Source organism: Bremia lactucae, linkage group LG2, assembly GCF_004359215.1.
Source record: "Bremia lactucae strain SF5 linkage group LG2, whole genome shotgun sequence".
Lineage (NCBI taxonomy): Eukaryota > Oomycota > Peronosporomycetes > Peronosporales > Peronosporaceae > Bremia > Bremia lactucae.
In genome coordinates this window covers 650,542-674,229 of record NC_090611.1, presented here as the reverse complement: position 1 = coordinate 674,229, position 23,688 = coordinate 650,542, and the positions used below count along the sequence as shown (strand labels likewise).

The following is a 23,688-nucleotide window of genomic DNA, read 5'->3' as shown; positions in this document are numbered from 1 at the left end:
CTTATCTATTATAAGCCTAATTTGAATTTTATGATTCATTATATTTCTTTAAGATCTTTCATGGTCAGCTGCTAGAGGAAGACTAAAATCTGATTTATGTTGGCCTGTCGTGCGTATCCCATGAATTACCACTTGTACGTACGGATGGCTCCGGGCAACACTGACGTATCCAGCACGGCATCTCCAACCTGCACCTGGAACTCCATCGGCTCAGTATTTTCATTCATTACGACCAATACCGTGCGGTCTTCTGGCGTCACGAACGCCGTCGATTGTAGGAACGCGTAACCGGCCGTCACGCATTGGTTTTCAGTCGATCCAAGCGAGCGCATTGTGCCATCTTCCGTCTCGAACTTCCATTGCTGTTGCAGCTTTGAATTCGCGTCGCACTTTGCCACGATCACACGCACACTATCCTCCGTGGTTCCGTGGCGTAGACTCAAACACTCGTCGTCGATTCGAATACGCTGCGTGTCTTCCTCAAACGTCCACTCCTGCTGAGTCCATTCGCACTTGACAAGACGAATTTCCTGTCCTTCTGTAGTCTTTGGCACCATGCTGAGGCAAAATGGAGTGTTCGTTACTTGCAGCTTGTTATCGTTTGTTCTGTGAATTAATTGGCGTGCACTCCCATCACACATGGAAAGGGACGCCTGGTAGCCAACAACCAATTGCGCATCACCTGGCTTGGCATAATGGGCAGCAATTTGCACACTCACGCGACGGGATCCAGGTAGAAGATACTTTGAAAAGTGCTGGATAAAGTAGTACATGGGCTGAAGACGGAAATCCTTTCCATCCTCCGTAAGGATAATTGGCGCGTCACAAAGATTGCCTTTGTGGTTTGGTCCACCCATGTGGTCAAGTAACAAATTCCAATCCACCCATCCCACGGCGAAGTTGTTAAGATCCGACATTATTTCGTGGCCGTACCGCTGAGCACGGAACCACGCGTCATCGCCAACAGCCACGCCAGGGCAATTGCAGCTCTCTGTCGATAGCAAGAAGCGATTGGGGTCCATCAAGTGAATGTCGCTTAGATGCTCGGGATAATCAACCCCATCCATTTTACGTGCAGCTCCGTCTTGATACCAGTGGAAGCCCATGCCACTGACATACTTGCTTGCAGTTGGGTGGTTGTAAATCACTTGAGCCCATTTTGGCGCGTTGCCACGATTGTGGTCAAATGCCATGATCGTCATCCCAGGATGATCGCGAGCGAGGACAGGGCCGAGAAATTCACCAATAAAGCTGGCTTGATATTCTGGATCGTATACACAAGCTTCCCACGGCGCAGCAAATTCGGGCTCGTTTTGGGAAGTGAGGCCCCAGAAAGGTATACCGTGATTCTTGTACGCAGTGATATATTTGGAAAAGTAGAGAGCCCACGGAGCGCGCATGTCTTCTTTCAGTCCAAGTGGCTTGGCGGATCCCACCATGCTCGCAGTATACTCCGGACTCGATCGCTTCATCCAGCCAGGAGGACTCCACGGTGACAGGAAAAGCTTCATGTCAGGACAAAGTTCAAGTGCACGCTTAATAAACGGAATCATTACGTCGGTGTCATGCGAAACATTCATATCAAAATCTTTCATGTCCATGTCATATTCGGTATTGGCGAAATTGTAAGATGCCACTGAGAAGTCGCACGATCCCATTGGGACACGACCAAAATTGTATCCGCTGCCCGCGTCTTTGTCAAAATAGAGCGACAGCACTTTCTCTTGCTTGTTTGGTGGTAACTTTTGAAACTGTAACGATGCAGCTTCCGTGAATGCTCCACCAAAACCCATGATCTCTTGATATTTCGTATCGACGTCGATCGTGATGAACGATTTTGTGTTCTTCACGCCCCCAACATTCCACTTAAGTCCCGTGATGGGCTGCATCATGGCGTTCACACCGTCGATGCTCGAACTCTCAACGCAAGTAACGTCGGACTCATGTGAGATCGCAGCAGCCATAGTCAACGTACTCAAGTGCGAGCCAGCCATCAAGTAAAACGTCATGATGCAAGCAGACGCACCAACAAACCCCCACGTTATCCATTTACGCTGACCAGAAAGGCGAGTGCTTGAGCTACCGATAGAAGACGTGCCGTAAGCCGTGGTATTCTTAGGAGACATCATTTTAATGATACTCGCCAGCCGGCAAAATTGATAATGAGGTCCAAGGTATCCGAAGGTTTCCGAAATCTTCGACGCAACATTCGCACAACATATAGAATTCGGTCATGGATCGCAATATTTGTGTCCCTTGACCTGCACATTGTATTGATTTGACCAATCTAGTTTCTTAAGTCTTGTCACCCGCGGTAGCCTGCAACAAATGACGAGCATTGCCATTGCTCGAGCTAGTTGCAGCGGGGTAAGACCACATGAGCTGTATTCCCCCAGGCCTTTTGATAGTGGGCTACCACGTGACTGGTGGTGAGGTTCTCCTTTTTGATCACGCAACAGGACCCACCCACAACACGAATTTAAACTTGACATAATGTCGTGGCAATAGCGTTGGCGCGGAACTAAGCTGAGTCTTCGTACGCAAAGCTAGGGCAATTGCAGCTCTCTTTGCTAATATAAATCGATAAGATCCACAAAGTGTGTGTCCTTTAATCGTTCATGGTACGCGACCCCATCCATTTAGCGCTCGTATCATACCAATCAAATGCAATTTGTTTACGTACTGCCCAGCAGTGGGGTGATAATAATTTGCCTCCGCCCAATGTCGAACATTAGCGCGATTATGATCTAATAAATTGAGTGGTACCCTAAAGTGATCGCGATCAAGAATACTAAGAAAGTCGCAGTCAACTCTGCTGATACGATGTGTTCTACATGAAAGCTTTACATGGGGCGGCCTGACGCTCATGTCAAAGTGCAGCAATTAAGTGTTATTGTACCTTATATCGAAGCTGTATAAATTGACCGAAAAGTCACGGAAAATGCGCTGCCAAGATCCTCGCTAAAATAGAGTGTCCACACTTCTTCTTGTTTGTCTGGTAGCAACTTTCAAATTGCAGCACTGCGGCCTCAGTCAAGGCTCAACATATAAAAGGACTTTTCAAAATTGGCTTCAAATAAATAGCAACGCAAGAGTTAACATCCTATCACCTGCGACGCTCCCATCTTAACTCGCTAAAAGGTCTCATATCACGTGTGACGTTGTCAGCGTACGAGCTCTTACAACAAGTAGCCTCTGTTAAATTTTCTTTTTAAATTTTTTAAAACATTGTATCTTCCTAAACCTGTACCATGTATGAAAATTTTTAAATTTTGAACTTTTTTAATTTGTAAGTATTTGTTCCCGCTTTACCTATACTAGCATAGGTTAATTCAATAGTAATATTAAAAATCGTTTCAAAAATTTGTTGAAAACGTGTTGGAATAAATTTAAATTTTATACGTGTATAAACATTGGGGAACTGCAGGAGCTGCGCACTTGAAAGAGCTCACTGTTGCAGTGACTGCATCTTCATTAATTGACGTCATCTTCCCACGTAACAAGTCTGAAGACACCTGATTTTACAAAAATTAATGGTAATTGAGATTCGTCGATGTTGGCACCATTTCGTGAATGGTGTTGCTATGACTCTCGCTAACCGTCTTGCTAGTCAAAATAAACATTAGTCTCTTTTATTTCGCAATCGGACGTAAATTCGACAAATTAGGGATCAGTTGAAAGGTTGTCTAAATTAGTAAAATTAGACAGTATGTGTTGGCGGGCACGTCGTAATGCGGCCACGCTCTACTTAAGCACACACCCTAGCACAGCGAGGAAGCGGTTTACACCTGCTTCTCTAGCGTGCAGTGAGGTAGTTGTGGTGGGCGCGCAAGCGACCTCACCCAACACACTAAGAACTCTGGTGAAGTGACGTCACGGGAGCGGTAATCCGTCTCCTCGTGCGCACTTACCAAGTAGGTAGTAATTTTCAGACTGATTTATATTTAATAGAATTAAATACAAATACCTATTTTTACCAATTAAAATGATATCTCTATAGATATCATTTAATATGTATTGCGAGCGTATCTTTATAGATACCTCGCGTAACTGATGACGCTAGCCGTCATCATGGATGACGCTGGGCGTCATCCCTCCTAATGTGAATGCACCCATGTGCATCACATCCACAAGGGTTGGTCACAAATGTGCACCACACCCGAGTGTTGGGTCTAATTACTATTATTTAGTAATTGACCATCCCCTTAAGTACCAAATGTACTTAATGGGGACTGTGTAACATTAGGGCAACTCTAGCCCGTTACAGTATGACCTAGCAAATGGCTAAGCTAACATAACTATTATTGTAAATGTCCGTTGTTTCTTGGCGCAGATGCGGGTAACATTGATCCATTAACGGTATTTCAAATATCGTATGCGGGTTCAGGTGGTTATTAGGTGCATAAACGACCTGGAGGACGCTGGATCAAATACCGGCGATGTCAATGAAAAAAACTCCGATACCTTATGTACTCATTTCCGAAGATGGCATGCGAGTCGAGAAAGGGTGCCGCTGAGAGATGATAGTAGCTTGCACACGTTAGGATCTCGAACATACGGTCGTCGCCAGGGCCCGCAAGGATGACGGGCGGCCAGATCCCAATTTTGACGTGACAAGGGCAGTCAACTTTCGTGCAGGCCGCCTCACAAGAAAATTTCAAACCGCGTTGCCATGGATGAGCGGTAAAAAAAATCTTTAGCTCATAAGGCCAAGGAATACATCCGTTAACAGCAGTGCTATTGGCAAGTCAATGGGAAGATCACCGCCAAGTATTTTGAAGTAGAAAGCGTATTGCAATCGGGTTTGCTCGTACGAGATCGTGAAAGACTTGGTGTTAGTGCATCATTTTGCCGATAATGTTTTCTTGTGTCCCCTGCTGTTCAGGGTCGCAGCGGCGTCGAAGGCTGTACCGGAAATGGGCACAAGCTGTCGAGAAATTGACCGCTAAGGCAGGGAATACGGGTGTCAGTTGCCGTCCATCGAAGAGACACCGATCGGATCAGAGGAAGTGAAGCGTCACCGCACGAAACGTGTGCCATACGTCAGACACCACTTCGACGCTGTCAGCCCACGCATTACGCACTCTCGGTTTCTTTACGAGCACAATGTTCAACCATGTTGCACGGGTGTGGAAGAGAGAAGCAACCAGGTGATGTACATGTTCCCAGAGCTGGGCTGCAAGAGTGCATTCGAAGAAGAAGTGTTTTTTTGTTTTTTGACTCGATCACGGTGCAGCCCTCACTTACGCAATATTGGATTCGTGGATTGTGTACCTCCAAGAACCAGAACCGCGAGCGCACAGAAAAAATCGGAACGCAAGACGGGATTGCAAGTCCTCGAACACTGGTAGCAGGATCTGGCATAGATGCGTGTTGAACTTTACGTACGCCTTCATCTGCCTGAGTAAGTCACTTGGGCATTAGCGACAGAAGATTGGCCGAACGCGATGCCAAGGTACTTCACCGTGTCCGTCCGACCGAGCACCTGCACCCCTGGCAGCATTGGACTATCGTGTGTTCTGTTGAGTGCCGGTAGCACGGAGTTGGACATGTTTAGCTTTGAATCAGAGCCTTTGCAGTTTTCATCCACGATCTCAAGCTGTGCCTGCAAGCTAGGCATCGAGTTGCCTAGAAGAGTCGAGTAGTCGGCAAAGAATGTTCTCGTGGCGGTGTGGTCTACACGCCATATTCTTCGTGGGACCGTAACATATTGCCAAGAGGCTGGATCGTTGGGATGAAGAGAAAAGTAGACAACGGGTAATGAAGAAGTAATGACCGTGGTCAGGTAAAGACCAGCAGTACTGGTCAGAAGGCAGCCCATAAGATGATACCTCAGCAGCAAAAGTCTTAAGCAAGGTTCTCGCCCAAGCCATTGAAGAGGGAGGCGGGGAAGCCTCTTGCACTGCCACGCGACGGCTGCCTCGTATGCAATGGAGCTCATTGGATAAAAATTGCCTTATAGCTATTGAATTTAACAAGTAAACAGCTTTAAAGCGGATGAACGACGTACGAACCAACGGTTGCGACTAAAAGCTGTCCGGTCGTTAGGTACGCCAAAAAGGCGAGTTACTATACTGAACAACGTTCTCGAAGTGCCGTTTCTAGCAGATACCGGCGTCGACTGCAACGTGCTTTCTCGCTGGATGTTTTGTGAGCTGGATAAACTGGGTTCAAGTGACGCTGTGGAGAAGCTGACTACTAGGTGGCCCACGGCAGGCTTTTCGAGTGTCATGAGCAATGTGAAAAATATGTGCAGCTTTTAACAGCAGCTGGTCCTGTTCACATACAAAAGGTTCAGTGTATAATTATTGATGAGAACGTAGACGAGCTTCTTGTTAAAAAATTATGACTTAAATTTTCTTGGTATCAATGTGGACCAACTATTGGAACAACTTGCTACGAGGATGGGAGCTGACGACGATGGCGATGATATACCCGTGGATGACATTGTTGGAATGACGAACGTGGATGAGATCACAGAATATCTGGAAATAATGGTAGTAGCTGCCAATGAATCCGGATTTCCACGAAATATGAGAAAGGCACAGCGCGAAGTTACCTTGCACGAGGTAGATCTGAGGCGAATTAAGCTGGGAGCCGACCCACCGGTAAAGCTCGAGCCATTACGAGTGGTTCTAGTCGAGAATGCTGTGCCATTTCTCACTAAATCTCGACAATACTCCACACTGAAAAAAGAGATTCCTCGCTGACTACTGTAAGCAGCCAGAGAAGTTTAATTTGGTATTTCGCAACAATTAGAGTCACTGGGCATGTGCGGCGGCTCCAGTTCGATAAGGTTCGTGGTGCTCAGCATTTTTGCAACGTTTGACCTATTCAAGGGTTTTAGTCATCTTTTACTGCATGCGGATTGTCGCGAATTTTTCAGTTTTGTTAAGAACGACACTGTGTACACGCCTACGCGAGTTCTTCAAGGTGCTACGGATTCTCCCATTTTGTTTCAGAATCAGATGCAAGAAGAGTTTCGGGACATGTTGTTAACAAACGTATTGATCTGATTGACGATATCGTGGATTTTGCAAGGACAGTGGAGGAATTTATAGCCGTCTTGCGTATCTTATTCTCGCGTTTACGGGACTATGAAATATAGATTAAGCTGGACGCACGGAAGCTACTGATTTTCGCGAGAGATCTCTTGGTGCGGACGCCTTATTGATACAAAGGGGAACCAACGCGATCCCCAGCGTGTTTCTGCACTCTTTTCTCTACCGCTACCAGCTCTTGCTGCAGATTTGCAGAAACTTTCGTACGCAGCTAATTGGCTTCGAGAGTCAATTATCAATTTTGCCCAGCATGCAGCACCGATGCAGCCGAAATTGGAGGCAGGTTTTGATGGTCATAGCCGGAAGCAACGCTATGCCGAAGGGCTTAAACTGACTTTAACGCCAGAAGAGCAGCAACAGAGCAGCACGTTCCTGAACAGTGCGGAAAACTCGGTGAAGCTACTTTTTTCATCTAATATGGCGACGGTATGGATGACGACGGACGCCAATGACCGAGGCTGGTCTCTCATTGTATCGCAAGTCAATGAGTTGGGTGATCTGAAGAGTTTGACAAGCCAAAAACATGAGCTGCTTCTGTGCAAAGGAAGCTCAACTATACTGGTCAATTGCAGAGAAAGAGGCATATCCTGTCATCGGGGCGGCAAAAGAGTTCGTGTATCTTTTGAACCGTCCGGCAGGTTTCAATTCTTTTTTGTGACCATGCAAATCTCATCCAAATTTTCTGCCCGCACACGGGGATCCGCAAACATGCCCGCGGAAAGTTGCAAAGTTGGGCACTAATACTCTTTGATTATCGGTACGAGATTCTACACGTAAGAGGTTGCGACGACATCTGGGCCGATCTGGTGTCTCGGTGGCTGCCGTTGTCGAAGATGCGGTAAATCTTGGGAGGATCGAGTTCGCACGGTTTTTTTGCTGCGACAATCAGTAAAAAAGCCGTGCGAACTCGATCCCCCGAGAAATATTGCATCGACGACAACTTAGTGATGATGATTTTTTTTTGGCCGTCTTTTAAATGAAGTGGTTGCGACACAGAAACCTTATCGGCGCTCTGCTCCTGCATCTGCAGATCACGGAGAGCGCTGAGCTTATTTTCGTAGAGTATAATGTGTGGAATCACGCAAGCAAAGGAACTTATTGCGCGCATGCTTGTCATCGCACATTGGGGTTTGAACGCGCACCATGGTGCGGACGTTATGATGCGCCAGCTGCGCCAGAAGTATAGCATAAATGGGTTAATTGGTAAATGATTTCGTGACAACCTGTTTGCTGTGCAAGCGTAGTCAATTGATTAAACGACCGTGAAGCGAACATCGTAAGCCACCTGCACGCAACGCAGGTGGTGCATTTTATATTTTATTAATGGGCGATTCTTACGGAAGTACACCCTACCTGCTCGTCCTCAAAGACAGGCTAACTCATTATTGCGAAATTGTGCCGTGTGATTCCTTAACAAGCTCCGTAAATACAATAGCTTTGCTCGGCTAGGCAAAACGATTTGGCCTGCCGTCCGCGTGGGATTCTGACAATGGCAGCCATTTTAAGAACTCGTTAATGGAGAATCTGCTTGACCGTATGAAGGTGCTACACACATTTATGCCAGTGTACACACCTTGAGTGAACGGAACAGTCGAGCATTTAAACTGCGACATACTTCTTCTCGAGAATCAGCTTGACACCCAAAGCTGGGAGTGTCTTATCTCTCTTGTACAAGCCAACCTCAACCAATTACCAGTTAAATCACTGGGTGGAAGAGCACCCATTGAGTTGGTCACCGGTTTGCAAGTACCGACCCCGCTGCATTTGGCGCTGCTTCCGCGAAATGTGCAGATGAAAGACAAACTGATGCTTATTGATATAGCTGTAGTCGATGAAGAGTTAGAAGCTCTGCAAGAGAGTCTACGGTCAATGCATGAAAAAGTAGCCGACTGCAAAGAGAGAGCACGGCTCTACCAAAAGATGGCGAAAAAGGGCAGCGCTGGAGATTTTGTGCTGGGGTCCCGAGTCGATAAGCGTCTTCGTGATAACAAGTTGATGGAACGCTGGGTTGGACCGTATAGAGTGACCGAGGCACGCGAGTACTCATTTATGATCGAGCATCTCATAACATGCGACTTGTTCGAAATCCACGGCTCAAGACTCAAATTCTTTCACAACGCCAGCATGAACGTCACCGCTGAAAGTTAAGAGCACATAGGCAAGCTAGGCATTGTTTGGGGGTTGAGCGGATTCAAGACCACCGATACAATGCGCATACTAAACAGTGCGAACTTCTCGTCTCGTGGCGTTGGCTGCACGATATCGAATACTCGTGGAAAGCGCTTACAAGTATGATACGCGACGTGCCCGTACTTGTTAAGGAGTATGTGAAGCAACAAAAAGACGATAACCTGTGAGCCAAATTGATCGATGTAAAAATCACGATTACTTTCATGTTGAAGAGCGACAGATCCTGGGGAGGCAGTGTGAACCCGTCCATAGACTTCGGTCCCCGTATCTGTCGCTATGCATAGGATGCAGGCCAAACTGATGTAAGTTCTATACGACAAGTTGTAGAAGCTTTATCAATTCTGGCTGCCACGAATGCCAGACTTGACTAATTTAATTTTCTGCTAAGTCAATCACAATTCAATTTACATCCTATTGTTAACGGGACCACACATAAAGATATCTCAATATGTGCGTAATTTTTTTGTTGTATAGCAAAATTGTTATCCAACAAAGAAATTTGAAAGCCGACAAATACTGAAACATCCGGAAGGTATGGCTTGCTTGCGCTCATGGTCGGTGCAAATTTTATGGGCACTAAGATCTGCCAAACGTCAACACGATTTCTGATATAGTCACATACTCTCATTAACACGGAGGTAGATAGTAGGGCAATACCAAAAGGGAAATAAACGTTAATTTTGCGGTGACGCATGTCATGAGAAAAATCTATGATGTCATTGACATGTTGTTGTGATTAAAAAAAAAACGAACGGGTTGTGGCGATACTGAAAGGGTGTGTGGATGGCTATATCGGCTCTTGTATTTATCATAATAAAACCAAATTGTAATTGGCCAAAACTTCTCTTGTCCATGCAGATATGCTAGTACTGTCTAACGTTTTTAAAACAAATTGCTCGAATGTTGGCCTTAAAGCAGCGGCTCCGAAGCTGAGGCATGTTCAGCAACGTCGAAATGAGTGGGGGGACTCCGAGTCAATGGCATCAAAAATCGCTTAAGACCACGCAGCCAAAGATTGAGAATATGGCGGCAAATAGGAGAAAGACATTTACTTGGAAAGTCGTGTTCATCGCAGCTGCAGCTGACATAGAACCCGGTAGCTTTAAGAAAACGACCACTAGCTTGCTATTAATTACCGAATCAGGGTGCGGAAGTCGGAAGGAGGATAATTCTTGAGAGACCGTTGGCAAAAAGGATCGTGGCACATCTGCTGTTAAGTAAGATGCAACGTTTCTGTGTTAAGCTGTCGGCTAGTGCTGAAGCAGCAGCGTAGAATGTCTAAGGAACCTGCTGCACGACTCTTTCAGTCCAGAGAAAATTTCAAGGATAGCCGTTCCCGTTTATATTAATCGCGGACGAAAGACATTAGTCTCGCGGTGCCTTTCGCATAGCCCCCAGGGAAGGCATTAAAGCGTAAGCCACTTACAAAGCTTACCGCTTGGAGTGCTTACTGCCGTTTTGGCTACATCGGACTCTCTCACGAGTATCTGATAGAAGTCATTTTCAAATCCAACGCAAAAAAGAGAATCGGCCGTATATTTATCGTGAACACAACCTATACGTAGTCGGCTTTGGCTAAGATATTCTACAACTCATCCTCTTTAATCTGATTCATTCGGACCCCTCAAAATGAAAGCGCAATAAGAAGCCTCATGTCTTTATTTGATTTGCTTCTCATAAATGTGATGTTCGATAAAAATTGTATAATTATTTTAAATAATATTAAAACCTAAGTAAATAGTTAATGATAATGTACTGCGGAGATATCTTTTTTCGAATTGGTAAGTGCATATATTGTTGTGCATACTGAGTCTTTCAGCATCATTACTAAAGTCAGTAATAGCATTATCGTTCAATGTTGATCAAATTTACAGTGGTATCCTTCGCATTGACCTTAGGATCAATGCGTGATGAACAAGAGCAAGATTGTTCTTTGCTCGAGCGAGCCCCCCTTAAACAAAAGTTCCTCTTAAACTAGGTGCACTGAAATGTCGACGAATTCAAGACTTTTAGAAGGAAACACAGCTATGTTATTATTTCTCTCGATGTTGGGTTACATTTTTGTTTACAACCTCATTTTGATGTTGATTTTGTGTAAATTTCGCATGCGTTGTCCAGCTAGTAAAGTTGTGCTGCGAGTGCGGACATATGGACAGCAAGGCATTGAGTTTGCACTGTCAGGACCAATGTCGCATGAGAAGAGATCAATAGGCCTGTGGTCGCTGATTGTCGTCTTTTTCCTTAGCTCTGGCGGTGTTCTATCAACCATTCGATGGGACGTGTCATCTTCTCGACTATTATTGGGGCTGCTGCTGGCTTTACTAACCGCAACTACCTATTACGGTTCAGGACGTGTCATAGTTGAAGGTACACTCTAACGAATTGGACATGAAAGGTCTTTGACGAACGATTACTTGCAATAGAATCAATGTTAGTGGTACCGACACTCGGAGTGAAGCTTTCCAAGAGACGACGCAGTGGAGCAATAACCAGCGAGGTGACAGAACAACAAGCAATAAACTATAAATTTAATTAATGGTTTGTACAGTTTGTGGATCTTGAGATAATTTGTGGCGTGGCGGTAACGGAAGCGATCACGTTCTCTAACGTCGTGTACTTGCTGGTGCTCCTGGTAGAAGGGCAAAGCGACATGACGCTCCCGTTCCAGGTGGGAGTGTAAAGTATTCTATGACATGGGCGTGCTATGCTGACGAGTGCATGAGTAGGCATTTAGGCCCCGCGTGGCCGTGATACAGGAAATTTATAAAAAAACGAGAACGCTGCTCTTTCCCAATCACAGTGGACGCAAAATGAGCCTTCCGAGTCATATTGCTTCGAAGCTCTCTCCACCATGAATCACAGCTTTAGTCATGACTTTTTGGTATTTTTTTTCAATTATTTAAATGCCTGATCGATTCCAAAAATTACGTCTACGTTTGTATTGAAGAAATCAATGTCGTATTTGTATTTACAAGAGACGGTTGCGAATGTCCTCCAGCTTTTTCAGCACTTCGGCGGGCGTCCGATCAAGATCCTCCGCCACGCTTGCTTGCTTTTCCACGCTAAGAGTGCTATATTGTTCGCACAGATCGCCATCCGTGACGTTCTTTACGGGAATAAAGTACGACCGATACGACAGGTGATCGCGGCCGCAAAGCGGGGGCTGTTCCTGGCGCATGTACATCTCCAAGTGAGTGTAGAAATCCACATCCTCACGCGAAGTAAATGGGATGAGAACACCAATACGGCCCATAATAGTTGCATAGACAATTGCCTCAATGCCTCCAGGAACCAAGCTCGTACGTACCATGCTAGTAACTACATCCCCCACGTGATACTGTGCTATCTGTTCTAGCTTGTTGGGTGCACCATTCAAAAGACCGGAGTCCCACAGGATACGATTGCCCGTCGGATTGTCGACTTCATCTGAAACTTCGGACGGAAGTCGAGATACGAATATGTTGCCAAATTTGTCAGCTCCACACAACGTGTCGTAATCTAACAGTACGCTGCTAGTGATAAACCGCGGCACACAGTCATCTGCAAAGATCACCAATTGGTTCTCTTCTTTCTTGTATTTCACAAAATGGAACGATTCGTGCAGATCTGAGGCGTAAATACGATCGCCAGCAGCCTTCAACTCGATCAAAATCGAAGGAAAATTTCGATTTTCACACTTGCGCAACATTTTTTTCTTGCCCAAGTCATAAATTCGTAGTGCTCGACCGACAGAGACAAGCAGACGACCTTGAAATTCGCACATAGCATGCGGAATGTCGTCAATCTCAGTTGCGTGAACAAGCACGAGTTGCATGCCTTCGACAAGGCGATACACGCGCAAACAGCCTCCAGAAGGTGCTTTCTGAGGGTGCAACTGCATCTTTTTGACAGTGCCTACAATAATGAACGCTTCTCCTCCACGATCATGGAAGACACAAGCAGCAATACTGCGTGCACATTCGTCTTCATCCAATTCTTCACACACCACTGATTGACATGACACTGGATCAATTATTCGGACACACGACGCCCACTTATCTTTCCCAGTAGGTATGGGGCCACGAGGAAACAATAGCGCCTCGTTGATATCATCTTCTGCTTCATCGTCGTTTTCGTTCGCATTTCGAACGTCCGGAATGTGCAGACCATGTGATCTCTTGTACGCAGCCCCGTATTCATTGTGATCACTTTCAATCACAACTAGTCGTCGTGAAGGTGAGTGAATCACTGCCTTGCGTGGCGTGTAGCGCAAATTGCACTTTTGCTGATTAAAAGTATCCCCGAGCTGATCAATTGTCAGAATTTTCATTCCTTCATTTGTCAGTGCGACAACGCCTCCGGGGCATTGCTCCGAGTCGAACGAGCTTGCGCAGGAAAGTAATTCGCACGAGAGTGGGGTGAGGTGTCTACGCGTCTGCTGAAAGTATGATATCCATGCACGACTGGAAAGCGCAAGGATTGAGCGCTTTCCTTCGACCACAACTCGAAACAATTTTACTGGAAGCGTTCCCAAAAAGCGCGAGCGAGAATTTGTTAAAGTAGCTGTAATGGGGTCGATCTGCGATTGCTGAAGAACACCGTTGTTCAAACCAATACTTAAGAACAGAGCTTCGGACGAATACTCGGAATCAGGGGTTGATGGTTCATTCTGCAACTGGGCAAGGCAAAGAGTGTGAGGGTGCGATGTCAATGCTAACGTTGATTTTTGCCGAAAAAGTTCATTTGGATCCAGCGATAAGATACGGACGGTGTTATCCCAGCTTCCTACCGCCATAAACTGAAAACGTTGTCGACCTTCTGGGACTTCTCCTAAATCTAAGCTGCAGACTTCAAAGCCAAGATCGAGCTTACCCTTTTCTGCTAGCTCCCCCGCCTGGCCCAGCTCAAAGTAAATAATTTCGCCACCAGCGAGCGAGATCACAACTTGACGAGAGTTTGCAGCACAATGCTGAATAACCTTCTTACCTGGCGCCTTCCACTCCGTAACGGGCTGAAACTTTGGTACATGTCGGATTCCGTTTGTGTGAATTTGCAGTTTCGAGTCGTCTTCAAGAAGCGTTACTAGCAATGATCCATGGTCACGAAGGAAGCCAGACTGAGCGACTTCTTCAACAGTCTCGCCAACTTCAAGAACCAATGTCGCATCTTCAAAACTAACAACAATATACTTGTCGTACGGGTCTGAGTATGATTCTTTTAAGCACCAGACGGCCTTGGCAATACCTGGAAGCGCACTTGCTGCCATCTCCGTGATCGGAAGGCCGTGACGCAATACACGTAGCGACGAGCGATTACTGTTTCCACAAAGCGCGTACATTTGTGGAGTCTGTTCATTAGCTAAGTCATCAACCAGCAGCTGCGTTACGGGGCTCAAACTTGGAGATGAGCTGGCTAGTGCTAAGTTTGTCAATTTACGCAGCGGAAACGTTGATGAGTTGGTTGCATCCATCGCCAAGCTCGAGCATTTAGCTGTATCATCTCCCTCGCCAATACTTAAAAACTGGAATAAATAGTGGTTTGAGAACTCGGACGCACAGAAAAGCAAACCTGTCTTGGTGATACACAAAGAGCAGGCTACTGGGACAGTATCAAAGAACTGAGCCTTGATTTCATCCACGGTGTTGCCCGAGTACTCGAGTGATATCTTGTAAAGATCTCCGAGCTCGGACTGTAATAGGACAAAGAATAAATCTCGCTGCTTGTGTGTAGCAGCCGAGACAATAAGGATTTCTCTGTCTTCACCTGCACGTCTTGGAATAGCACATGTCAACTCGGAATGACCTTCGTTCTTGTACTGTATCGTGTTCTCTCCTAGAACTAACACCCCACCCGGTCCGTCACCTCCTCCAGGAATAGCCACAAGCATATTGGCACTTCTTAAGACCTGTTCACTCCATCGTCTCGTCACGTGGTTAAGTCCTAGGTCTAATTCATAATACACAAGCGTCTTTACAGCTTCTTGAGCGGCTTGGCCACTTGGATCTGCATCAGCGTCAGCGTAATCAAGCTCCAAGCAAGCGAAAATGGGGTTCTCAAAGCCTACATCGAGCCCTATGACACTCAAGTGAATGGCGTTAGCGCGATGCGCCTCCAACGGTGATGAGATAGTTAGGCAACTGGAGGCGTCGCGATTCATAACATAGACCAACTGCTGTTTTTCTACGGCCCCGATGAGGACGGCGCGGCCTTTAGGATCGGCAGCGAGGTACTGGCCCGGTGTGATGCGTCTGCAGCCAGTTTTACCGTAAGTTTCGCTCTGTCGGGCCTCGAATCGGCAAGCTGTTGGGTTCACCTCAATGACAGTAATTTTTCCTGAGTCCGACCCAACTACGAGGTAGTCTCGCTCACCCCCTGTTAGTCGGAAAGGCTGGAGAGCACGCACAACTCCAAAGACCTGGGTTGAAATTATGACCTCCAAACGCCCCGCCTCATCCGGACGCAGAAGCTGCAGCACATCGCCACGCACTACCACAAACTCTTGCGCTTGTGGTGCTGAAAAGTTACCATACACGGCTATGTGCACGCCCGTGGGCGGCTGCAGCGTCAAATTCAGGAGATGCATCACAGAGCTAACAAACGTGACTTGAAAGGGAAGCGGATACAAGACTAGGTGGTACACATATTTAAAAGTTTTCAAGAAAAAAGCTGTGGTTACCTCATCCAACCAAGCAGTACTTAATTTATGTAACCTCTGAACTCATGTGGTTAACACACCTTTATTTTTTTCTTGTTCTGAACTTGAAAGTAAAACCACTCCACATAATTTAAGTGTTGAGGTTTATTTACTTGAATTTACATAACATTGCGTTATGGCGGCTTGAAGGAACGAAAATAATTGACATTATTGTAACTTTAATGGGAATTCCTAAACTCACCCTCGCTTTTTTAAACTCACCCCATACATCATTAGCCAATCAAATGTCATCTTCATAGCCAAGAGGGTACTTTGACAAATGCCAATTGGGTGCGACTATTGCCGAAGACGTTTTGACTATTGCCACATATACACCACCTCTGATTGGCTTATCGGTGTAAGATAATATGATTGGTCGATAGTGTAACTATATTTATTGGTTTTACGTAAGATATATTAAACAGGAACACCTGCATCAAATAAAATCGCTAGCAATTCGCACTCGACTTAAGAGAGCTCCGATTAAACGGTACAATAGGCGCCACCTATATTGAAAAAAGAGTGGGAGAGTGCTGCACATGCGTTGATGTAGGCAGGAGTTTATACCATATCGAGACTGTTTTATTAAGTTATTCTATGAGCTTGAAGATGAGCTTACGGTCGGGATTGCAAACCGGAAAGTGAGCTATATTTAGATTTTATCTATATCCCACCGCTAACTCTTTCCTACCGTTATCTCTTTCCTATCGTTCGGTGCGCCCCCCTTTCCTATTATGTGGACGTGTCCACCATAAAATATGTGGGACGTCACCGACTGGCATGACATTGCTGGTGAACCCCAAAAACGACCCGAATGCTTAACTTTTGGTTGTTGCCGGGGATAACCCGTAACCTGTGGGATGGCATTGCCATGCCTTTCCGACTAAGCTACAGCGCCTAATTTTAAAGCACACACTATATCCCTATTTCTTTCACTATACCATCCCTTACTCTCACGTATATATATATATCCTTGTACAAGCATATGCAGAAAGCGCAATACACGCATTTACAGAAAGCGCAACAGTTTCGATGAGCACATACATCTACTAAAGAGACCGCGCATGGCGAAAGGAGTCATTTGCTTGAGATCGAGCAAATTGTGAAATGCTACTTATTGGAAAAGATACATGATGTGCTGTTTCCAAAACTCGCTGACAATTATCTCGCGCAGTATACGAAGCCGTAAGAGTATAACCCGAGGATTTTGGACTTAAAGGAGATTACAGTTATGGCTAATACTGACTAAAACCGGTCTTAATCAATCGTGCTCATTGCTGTTAGCGTCTGTGGATAGCGTGATTGTGGAAATATGCGATATTCTTTGTCGTGTTACACTTAAAAAGACGCCGTCAGACATGCTGCTGGTATTAAATACTTGTTTTGATCGAATAACGAAAGCTATGATGCAGAATGTCAAGCTGCTTCGATTGGATGTCGGTACGATAACTGTGGGTACTCGTGCTTAAAGTGTAGCCGCAGTTTCCATCACGGTCTATCTCCATCACAAATTCTACACAGAGCGATAGTTGAGGGTACCTGTTCAATTGCTGATATGTTTCTTGCTACTGTTTAAGGTTCGAGCGGTGTCCTCCTTCACCACAAGCTCTGCTTGATCGTACTTTGGCTTTTTCGTTAGTTTCTGCATATTCAAAGCCAGATAAATTGCGTCGCGTTGATCCATTTTGTTAGAACGGCCTCCCTTCGGACGCACAATTACTGGCTCTTGTAAAGTTGTTGGAATTTGTTGAGAAAGCGTCTGAAGCTCGTTGATGGTCCGGCAAGGCCACAAGCTGGCGACCACCTGATTAAGTGTCATCGGGAGACGTTTTGCCGGCCGCAACACAAGAGGACTTGGTTAGTGGGGCTTAGTTAAGTGCTAATGCGGATGGATGTCGTTTAACAACAAGTTTCGTTTTCGACGTAGGTATTGACGCAGTTTGTGTTCACAGGAAAAAACCAAATGGTGCTAAACGCTCCAGAGCATACATCTTCGTCATTTCTTTGTGGCTGGCAGGCAACTTCAGCTGTTTGTCGATTTTATTCCGCGCAAATTGATTTTTTTTTAATTAATATCCTGAAATTCATTTCTTGGGGCCTTGACTGTGCATAGTTGCATATACTCGTTTGTTGACGATGTTGGGACACATCGTGATCTGCCAGATTATTATCAATAGCTAAGTATTTTTTTCGCACGAAAGAGGTTCTTCATGCTGGTTGGCATGTATTGCTTGAGCATGTGGTAAGCACTTTTACCACGCGAGGTTGCTGAATGACCAAAATGAGTTATACTGTCAGTCCAAGCCGCAACAAACATTTTTTGAAGGAAATCCATGTTTCAATAATGAATTTTATGACTGCTGCGTCTACATGCGATTCAAAAAGCTTCCATAATTTATCAAAGAAGCTTCAAGGTTTTGCGCATACATTATTGCCCTCCATTTCTTCATGAAGGCTGTCCGTTTTTCTTCTTTTGAAAAATATGCTTTGCTTTTCTTTAATTATATTTTTTAATGTGTCATACACTTAAGAGAAAGTAGGAAGTTGGGAAGTGGTATTGAATTTTCAAAACTAGTGCAGCTCGCAATCAACAACAAAAACTTTCGGTGGAGCATTTTCCCTAAAGATAGATCGAAGAAGTTTATTGCTGAGGAGCATGGAGAATGATTTTCGTTCGTCATGAAAACTATTGCGACAGAAAAAATTTATACATTGACGAGCATTCAACGAGATGCAACAAAATAAGCTTTAAGACATTTGTCTTGTATGTGATATCAACCAGAAAAATGTCATTGTGACTCGGAGCCATCTCTGTACATCTTGGATGGGCATCGCTCCCTAAAGTTTCCACATCAAATTGGCATCCGCGAAGTTTCTGTAAAAGAACATCCATTGGGGAACGGCCATTATAGAATTTCTGAAATTGAAGCTTGGGGAACGTTGTTCAATTTTTGTTTGGCAGAACAAGGTGACGATCGCTCCGTGAACAAGTTTGAGTGTTTCTTGTTGAGAATCCAGCGTCAAACAATCCAACTATTGTCTTTTCCATTTCTCTTCGGAGTCTGAGGTGGACAAGATGGGCGTTTTTACAGCTGGATGGCATGTGGTTATGACACTTTTCAACCACGCGGAAAGTCCAATGCAGATCATCTTGTACTCCTTTCAAGCTGAATGGACAATTGGCGAGTGCTGTAAAAAAATTCGTGTAATAGTTTTTTCGTTAGACCAAGCCGATTGCGGTAAGACCCTCCCCCATCGCATTTGTATTGGACCGTATGGTGTCCATTGCGCTGTTTGTAGGACACTTCTGTCACTACCCATGGCAGCAAAATCATTCAATGGCTGTAAAAATTGGTTGTAATGTAACTTGTAAAATGGTTGCCATGGCTTCACGAGAACTATATTTGATTTTAACTAGTCCGATTGGTGGCTGCAGCAATGTGTTCTGAGCATTGACCTCAGATTTAATAGGGTAATTTAAATCCATTATATGCTTAAAACTGTTTGTATTGCGCGACTCGTTGAAATTGCTTGGTGGTCGGCAGGAAAACAGTGTTGAAGGTGGAACATCAGGCGACGGTTCGTTGTCATGCTGATGTGGCGGTTACTGTCGTGAATGACACAAGAAGAAGAGTAAGCGAAGTTGTTATATTTAAGTACGTTACATGTATGATGGTTTTATAAGAACGAATTTGCTTTCCATTTTCCCCTACACGAAGACATCCTTACGCAGTGTGTTGTCATACCATCAGGTTATGAGCCCAAACGTGGGTGAGGCGAATGAGGTCCTCAACATGGACAACTACTATGTATGAGAGTTTAATGCTCGGATGAAACTAGCCAAGAAAGGGCTACTGGAGCACATTGACGCGACGAAGGCACCGAGTGCCACAAGGGCCGACGCGTCGATATGGAAAGTCAATGATATGAAGGCCTTCGCGATTGTGTGTACGTCAATCACTCCAAGTCTACAGTCCATGGTTCGAAATGCAGGCACGGATGCAGAAGCTTGGGAGATATTAAAGAGTTTTTTTCCTTCGAAGAAATATTTACAAATCGTGTGCAGATGCGTCGGCAGTTGCATGAATTTAAGATGCAGAAGGGAGAGAGTGTACTGGACCCCTTTCTAAAGTTTGATGAGCTGTGCATGTTAATGCAAGCCATCGGAGACGAAGTTTCGTCTGGCGAGCAGCTCGTTATACTGCTTGGAAGCTTGTCGGACGAGTATGATCAGATCATCAGAATCATTGAGAACAAGAAGGAAATTGATATTTTCCAAGCCAAAGAAATGCTTCGTCGTGAATACGAAGGCATTTCTCGCAAGGAGAAAAGTGAACTTGCATTGAAGGCTACAAGAAGCTTCAAGGGCAAAGTTTTTCGGTCAAAGGAAACAAGAAACAAGTTTACCGGGACGTGTTTCGTATGTGGAAAACAGGGTCATAAGAAAAAAGACTGTTGGAAGAATCAAACCAACAAGACAAATAACGAGCAAGCGTTTACTGTTAGTGAACATGGTTCGGAAGGTTGGCTACTCGACAGTGGTGCGAGTAGTCACATGTGCCCATACCAAAATGAAATTTTGGAGATTCGGTCGTTGGATCGATCAATCGGCATCTCGGTCGCAAATGGGCAGACAGTTACGGCTGCTGGAATTGGTACGACTCGAATTATTAAAAAAAATACGTGCCAATTCGCGTTGAAGACGTGCTGTACGTTCCAGAGCTGGATCGCATACTATTTTAAATTTCTGTAATATTGGAAAAAGGATTGGATGTGACTTTACGAACAAAACATGTGTGATAAGGAATGAACAAGATGTGGTGGCGAAAGTAAACAAATTGGGGAAATTGTTTGTGATGGAATGTGCGACATTAGGGTCGGCATTCACTAATTAAGTGATTGGTTGTGGAATTAAAGATGTGAGTCCTAGTGTGTGGCATGCACGACTAGGACATCTTCCAATGAAGACGTTGATAAATCTACACAAATGTGTAAGGGAATAAATGTGCAAGCTTCGAGTGATGATTAAGACGAAATTTGCGAGGGATGTGTGACTGGGAAAATCGTCAGTCAAACCATTTCCAAAGTCAAGTCACGGCAAAGTGAAGACAAAATCGCTGCTCCAAATTGTTCACAGTGATGTGATGGGTCCAATGGAGACAAAGTCTCAAGGAGGAGCACAATACGTGGTTACATTTCTGGATAATTTTTCGCGCTACGTGATGACATACTTCATCGCTCATAAGTCTGAAGTGCTGGGAAAGTTCATCGAATACAAGTCGATGATGGAAAACCAACTGAATTCTAAGATAAAATGCATTCGTACCGACAATGGTGGCGAATACATCAACAAGAAATTCGCAGAAGTTTGTCGCAAGGCTGGCATAGTACACCAAGCGACAGTGCCATACCCCCCAGCAAAATGGAATGGCTTTACGAATGAATAGGACACTGACGGAACGCTCAAGGTCGACGCTAAATCACATGCAAGTGGAAAAGAAGTGGTGGGCTGAAGCTTTATATGCAGCTGTATATGTGACCAACCGGGTCACGTGCGCTTCATCCCCGACGAAGACTTCAATTGAGATGTGTTTTAACTTGAAGCCCGACATATCACACATGCGCGTTTTTGGTGCTCAAGGTTACGCACACATTGACAAAGCGAAACGTGCTAAATTGGACAAGAAGGCATTTCAGTGCATGTTTCTTGGTTATTCACACGAAGTGAAAGGTAATCGTGTCCGGAATTATAATCCAGAAAAACTTGAAGTCACAAGGTCAGTGACATTTCAAGAACAGTCACGGACGAAGGATGTACAAGTTGTTGATGGCGCACCTGTATCAACTCGTCAGCACGCAAAAATAAATGGCGAAGGAGACGACGATATCAGGGTTCAATCACCAATTTCCTCGAATCACGATGAAATGAACCTATGGACGTTGATCAGACTAGCGGTGATCAAAAAGTCTCGCCTACTCAAGAATTAATGTCGTTGGGTACACATCTAGAGTATGACATGGAGATGATTTGCTTTTGATATCGATGACGTGTACATTTAGCCAGCTGATTTAATTAAGGACGATATTCAGGCCATTGTGCCCAGGGAGGGATGGGCTAATCTCGATGACAGTCTGGAGACACATTCATGTTAGTGGACACAATCAACCTCGTGCAATATCTCTTCCAAGTACAGACTCACAAGCTTTGGTTCCGGTCGGGAGTGTCAGATGCTATCGTTTCGTCACGTGGAGATGAACCTGTGGAATGTGCTTCAAAACGATATTGTATTGAGTATGATCAAGCTAATGCGGCATTTAAGTACGATGTGGAAAGAAGCGATAGAAGCCGAACTGAAGGCACTAAAGAGCAAAAAGACGTGGGGTCCCGTGGACAATTTGTTAAACAAGAAGGTAATTAGAACTAAGTGGGTATTCGCCATCAAGCGAAATGAAAATGGTGATATTGAGCGATATAAGGCTCGGCTTGTGGCACTAGATTATCGTCAGACCTATGGAATTGATTACTTCGACACGTATTCTCCGGTCGCGAACATGAATTCAATTCTTGTGTTTTTCGCGGTATGTTGCCCTTATGGGGGATGGCTATATTCCGGTTTGATGTCGATACAGCATTTCTCAATGGTGTTCTCGAAGAAGAGGTGTTTATTAATACACCCAAGGGCGTTGAAATGAAATCGAGTCAAGTGCTCAAGCTAAATCGAAGCCTGTATGGACTGAAACAAGCTGCTGCAACATGGCTTAAGACTATTCAAGCGTTTTTAAGAGCATGGAGTTTGCGGCGTGTGCTTTGGATCCCTGTGTATTTGTTCGTCGATTTGACAATTTTTCATGGACTTACGTGACGTTATATGTCGATGACATGCTCATTGGTGGTCTTTCGTACGACTCAATTTAAGAAGTTGCTGATGAGTTGTCTACTAAATTTCAGCTCATGAGACTGGGCAAAGTGCGATTTATTCTGGGCATCGAAGTTGACTACAAGATGGAGGAGAAACGACTCAAGATCAGTCAAAGCGCGTGTATAGCAAGAATGGTTGCAAAAATTTAATCAAGATAATGCTAGACCGGTGTATAATCCGGGTGTGCAAGGCCAGAACATGATAAAGTGTGAAGTGATGGACCAAAAAATGAAAAATCGTCCGTATCGTTCATTGGTGGGTTCACTTCTCTACGTGGCAACCGGCACAAGACCCGATATTGCATTCGCGGTGTGGCAAGTGAGTCGACACTTAGAAAAACCAAGTGAAGAACATTGAAATGCGGCTATCCGAGTGCTGCGTTATTTAAAGTCATCCGCTATGGATGGACTCTGCTATCGGAGCAAGTCACGCGAACTGCAGTTGAGTGCATGTAGTGACGCTGATTGAGGCAGTAATAAGGACAATCGACGCTCAACATCAGGTGTGATGGTGATGGTCAACGGATCACCCGTGATTTTCAAGTCAAAAATGCGAAACAGTGTGTCGCTAAGCACTGCTGAAGCCGAATATGTGGCCCTATCATTGTACATACAAGAAGTATTGTGGACTAAATCGCTATTGCTGGAGATGAAGGTCAAGATTAATGGTCCAGTTATGGTTTACGAGGACAATCAAATTGGGATCGCTATCTCGAAAAATGAAGGATATCAAAGTCGTGCGAAGCACATTGATACACGCTATCATTTTGTCCGTGATCAAGTCAAGAACAAGGTAATTCAGCTGGAGTATATTGAAACCCTGTCTTGGTCAGGAAATCAAAATC

At 44.9% G+C, this 23,688-nt stretch overlaps 8 protein-coding genes across 8 annotated transcripts; 4 read left to right on the top strand and 4 right to left on the bottom strand.

Moving 5' to 3' along the window:
* Positions 1–125: 125 nt before the first annotated feature.
* On the bottom strand, positions 126–2,129 carry CCR75_004287 (uncharacterized protein; the record flags this gene model as incomplete). Its single annotated transcript, XM_067962373.1, has 1 exon — positions 126–2,129. The coding sequence occupies one exon, from the start codon at positions 2,127–2,129 to the stop codon at positions 126–128; it is 2,004 nt and encodes a 667-aa protein (XP_067821713.1).
* Positions 2,130–2,448: 319 nt separating this feature from the next.
* Positions 2,449–2,868, bottom strand: CCR75_004286 (uncharacterized protein; the record flags this gene model as incomplete). Its single annotated transcript, XM_067962372.1, has 2 exons — positions 2,449–2,565; positions 2,626–2,868. 2 exons carry the CDS (start codon positions 2,866–2,868, stop codon positions 2,449–2,451), a joined length of 360 nt encoding a protein of 119 aa, XP_067821714.1.
* Positions 2,869–6,404: 3,536 nt separating this feature from the next.
* Positions 6,405–6,710, top strand: CCR75_004285 (uncharacterized protein; the record flags this gene model as incomplete). Its single annotated transcript, XM_067962371.1, has 1 exon — positions 6,405–6,710. The coding sequence occupies one exon, from the start codon at positions 6,405–6,407 to the stop codon at positions 6,708–6,710; it is 306 nt and encodes a 101-aa protein (XP_067821711.1).
* Positions 6,711–6,770: 60 nt separating this feature from the next.
* Positions 6,771–7,903, top strand: CCR75_004284 (uncharacterized protein; the record flags this gene model as incomplete). Its single annotated transcript, XM_067962370.1, has 3 exons — positions 6,771–7,004; positions 7,182–7,670; positions 7,700–7,903. The coding sequence occupies 3 exons, from the start codon at positions 6,771–6,773 to the stop codon at positions 7,901–7,903; spliced, it is 927 nt and encodes a 308-aa protein (XP_067821712.1).
* CCR75_004283 (uncharacterized protein) lies at positions 7,813–8,169 on the bottom strand (the record flags this gene model as incomplete). Its single annotated transcript, XM_067962369.1, has 1 exon — positions 7,813–8,169. The coding sequence occupies one exon, from the start codon at positions 8,167–8,169 to the stop codon at positions 7,813–7,815; it is 357 nt and encodes a 118-aa protein (XP_067821709.1).
* CCR75_004282 (uncharacterized protein) lies at positions 8,129–9,418 on the top strand (the record flags this gene model as incomplete). The annotated part of the gene is made up of 5 exons (XM_067962368.1): positions 8,129–8,241; positions 8,330–8,483; positions 8,511–8,595; positions 8,653–9,204; positions 9,225–9,418. 5 exons carry the CDS (start codon positions 8,129–8,131, stop codon positions 9,416–9,418), a joined length of 1,098 nt encoding a protein of 365 aa, XP_067821710.1.
* A 1,848-nt stretch (positions 9,419–11,266) lies between these two features.
* On the top strand, positions 11,267–15,896 carry CCR75_004280 (uncharacterized protein). Its single transcript, XM_067962366.1, has 3 exons — positions 11,267–11,618; positions 11,675–11,748; positions 11,800–15,896. The coding sequence occupies exons 1-3, from the start codon at positions 11,279–11,281 to the stop codon at positions 11,929–11,931; spliced, it is 546 nt and encodes a 181-aa protein (XP_067821708.1). The 5' UTR covers positions 11,267–11,278; the 3' UTR covers positions 11,932–15,896.
* CCR75_004281 (uncharacterized protein) lies at positions 12,220–15,813 on the bottom strand (the record flags this gene model as incomplete). The annotated part of the gene is made up of 1 exon (XM_067962367.1): positions 12,220–15,813. The coding sequence occupies one exon, from the start codon at positions 15,811–15,813 to the stop codon at positions 12,220–12,222; it is 3,594 nt and encodes a 1,197-aa protein (XP_067821707.1).
* Positions 15,897–23,688: the final 7,792 nt, after the last annotated feature.

Coding starts and splice junctions, on each gene's coding strand:
- CCR75_004280 (XM_067962366.1), top strand. CDS start 11,279: ATGTTATTATTTCTCTCGATGTTGGGTTACATTTTTGTTTACAACCTC. Junction 11,619..11,674: donor AGGACGTGTCATAGTTGAAG/GTACACTCTAAC, acceptor TACTTGCAATAG/AATCAATGTTAGTGGTACCG. Junction 11,749..11,799: donor GTGGAGCAATAACCAGCGAG/GTGACAGAACAA, acceptor TGGTTTGTACAG/TTTGTGGATCTTGAGATAAT.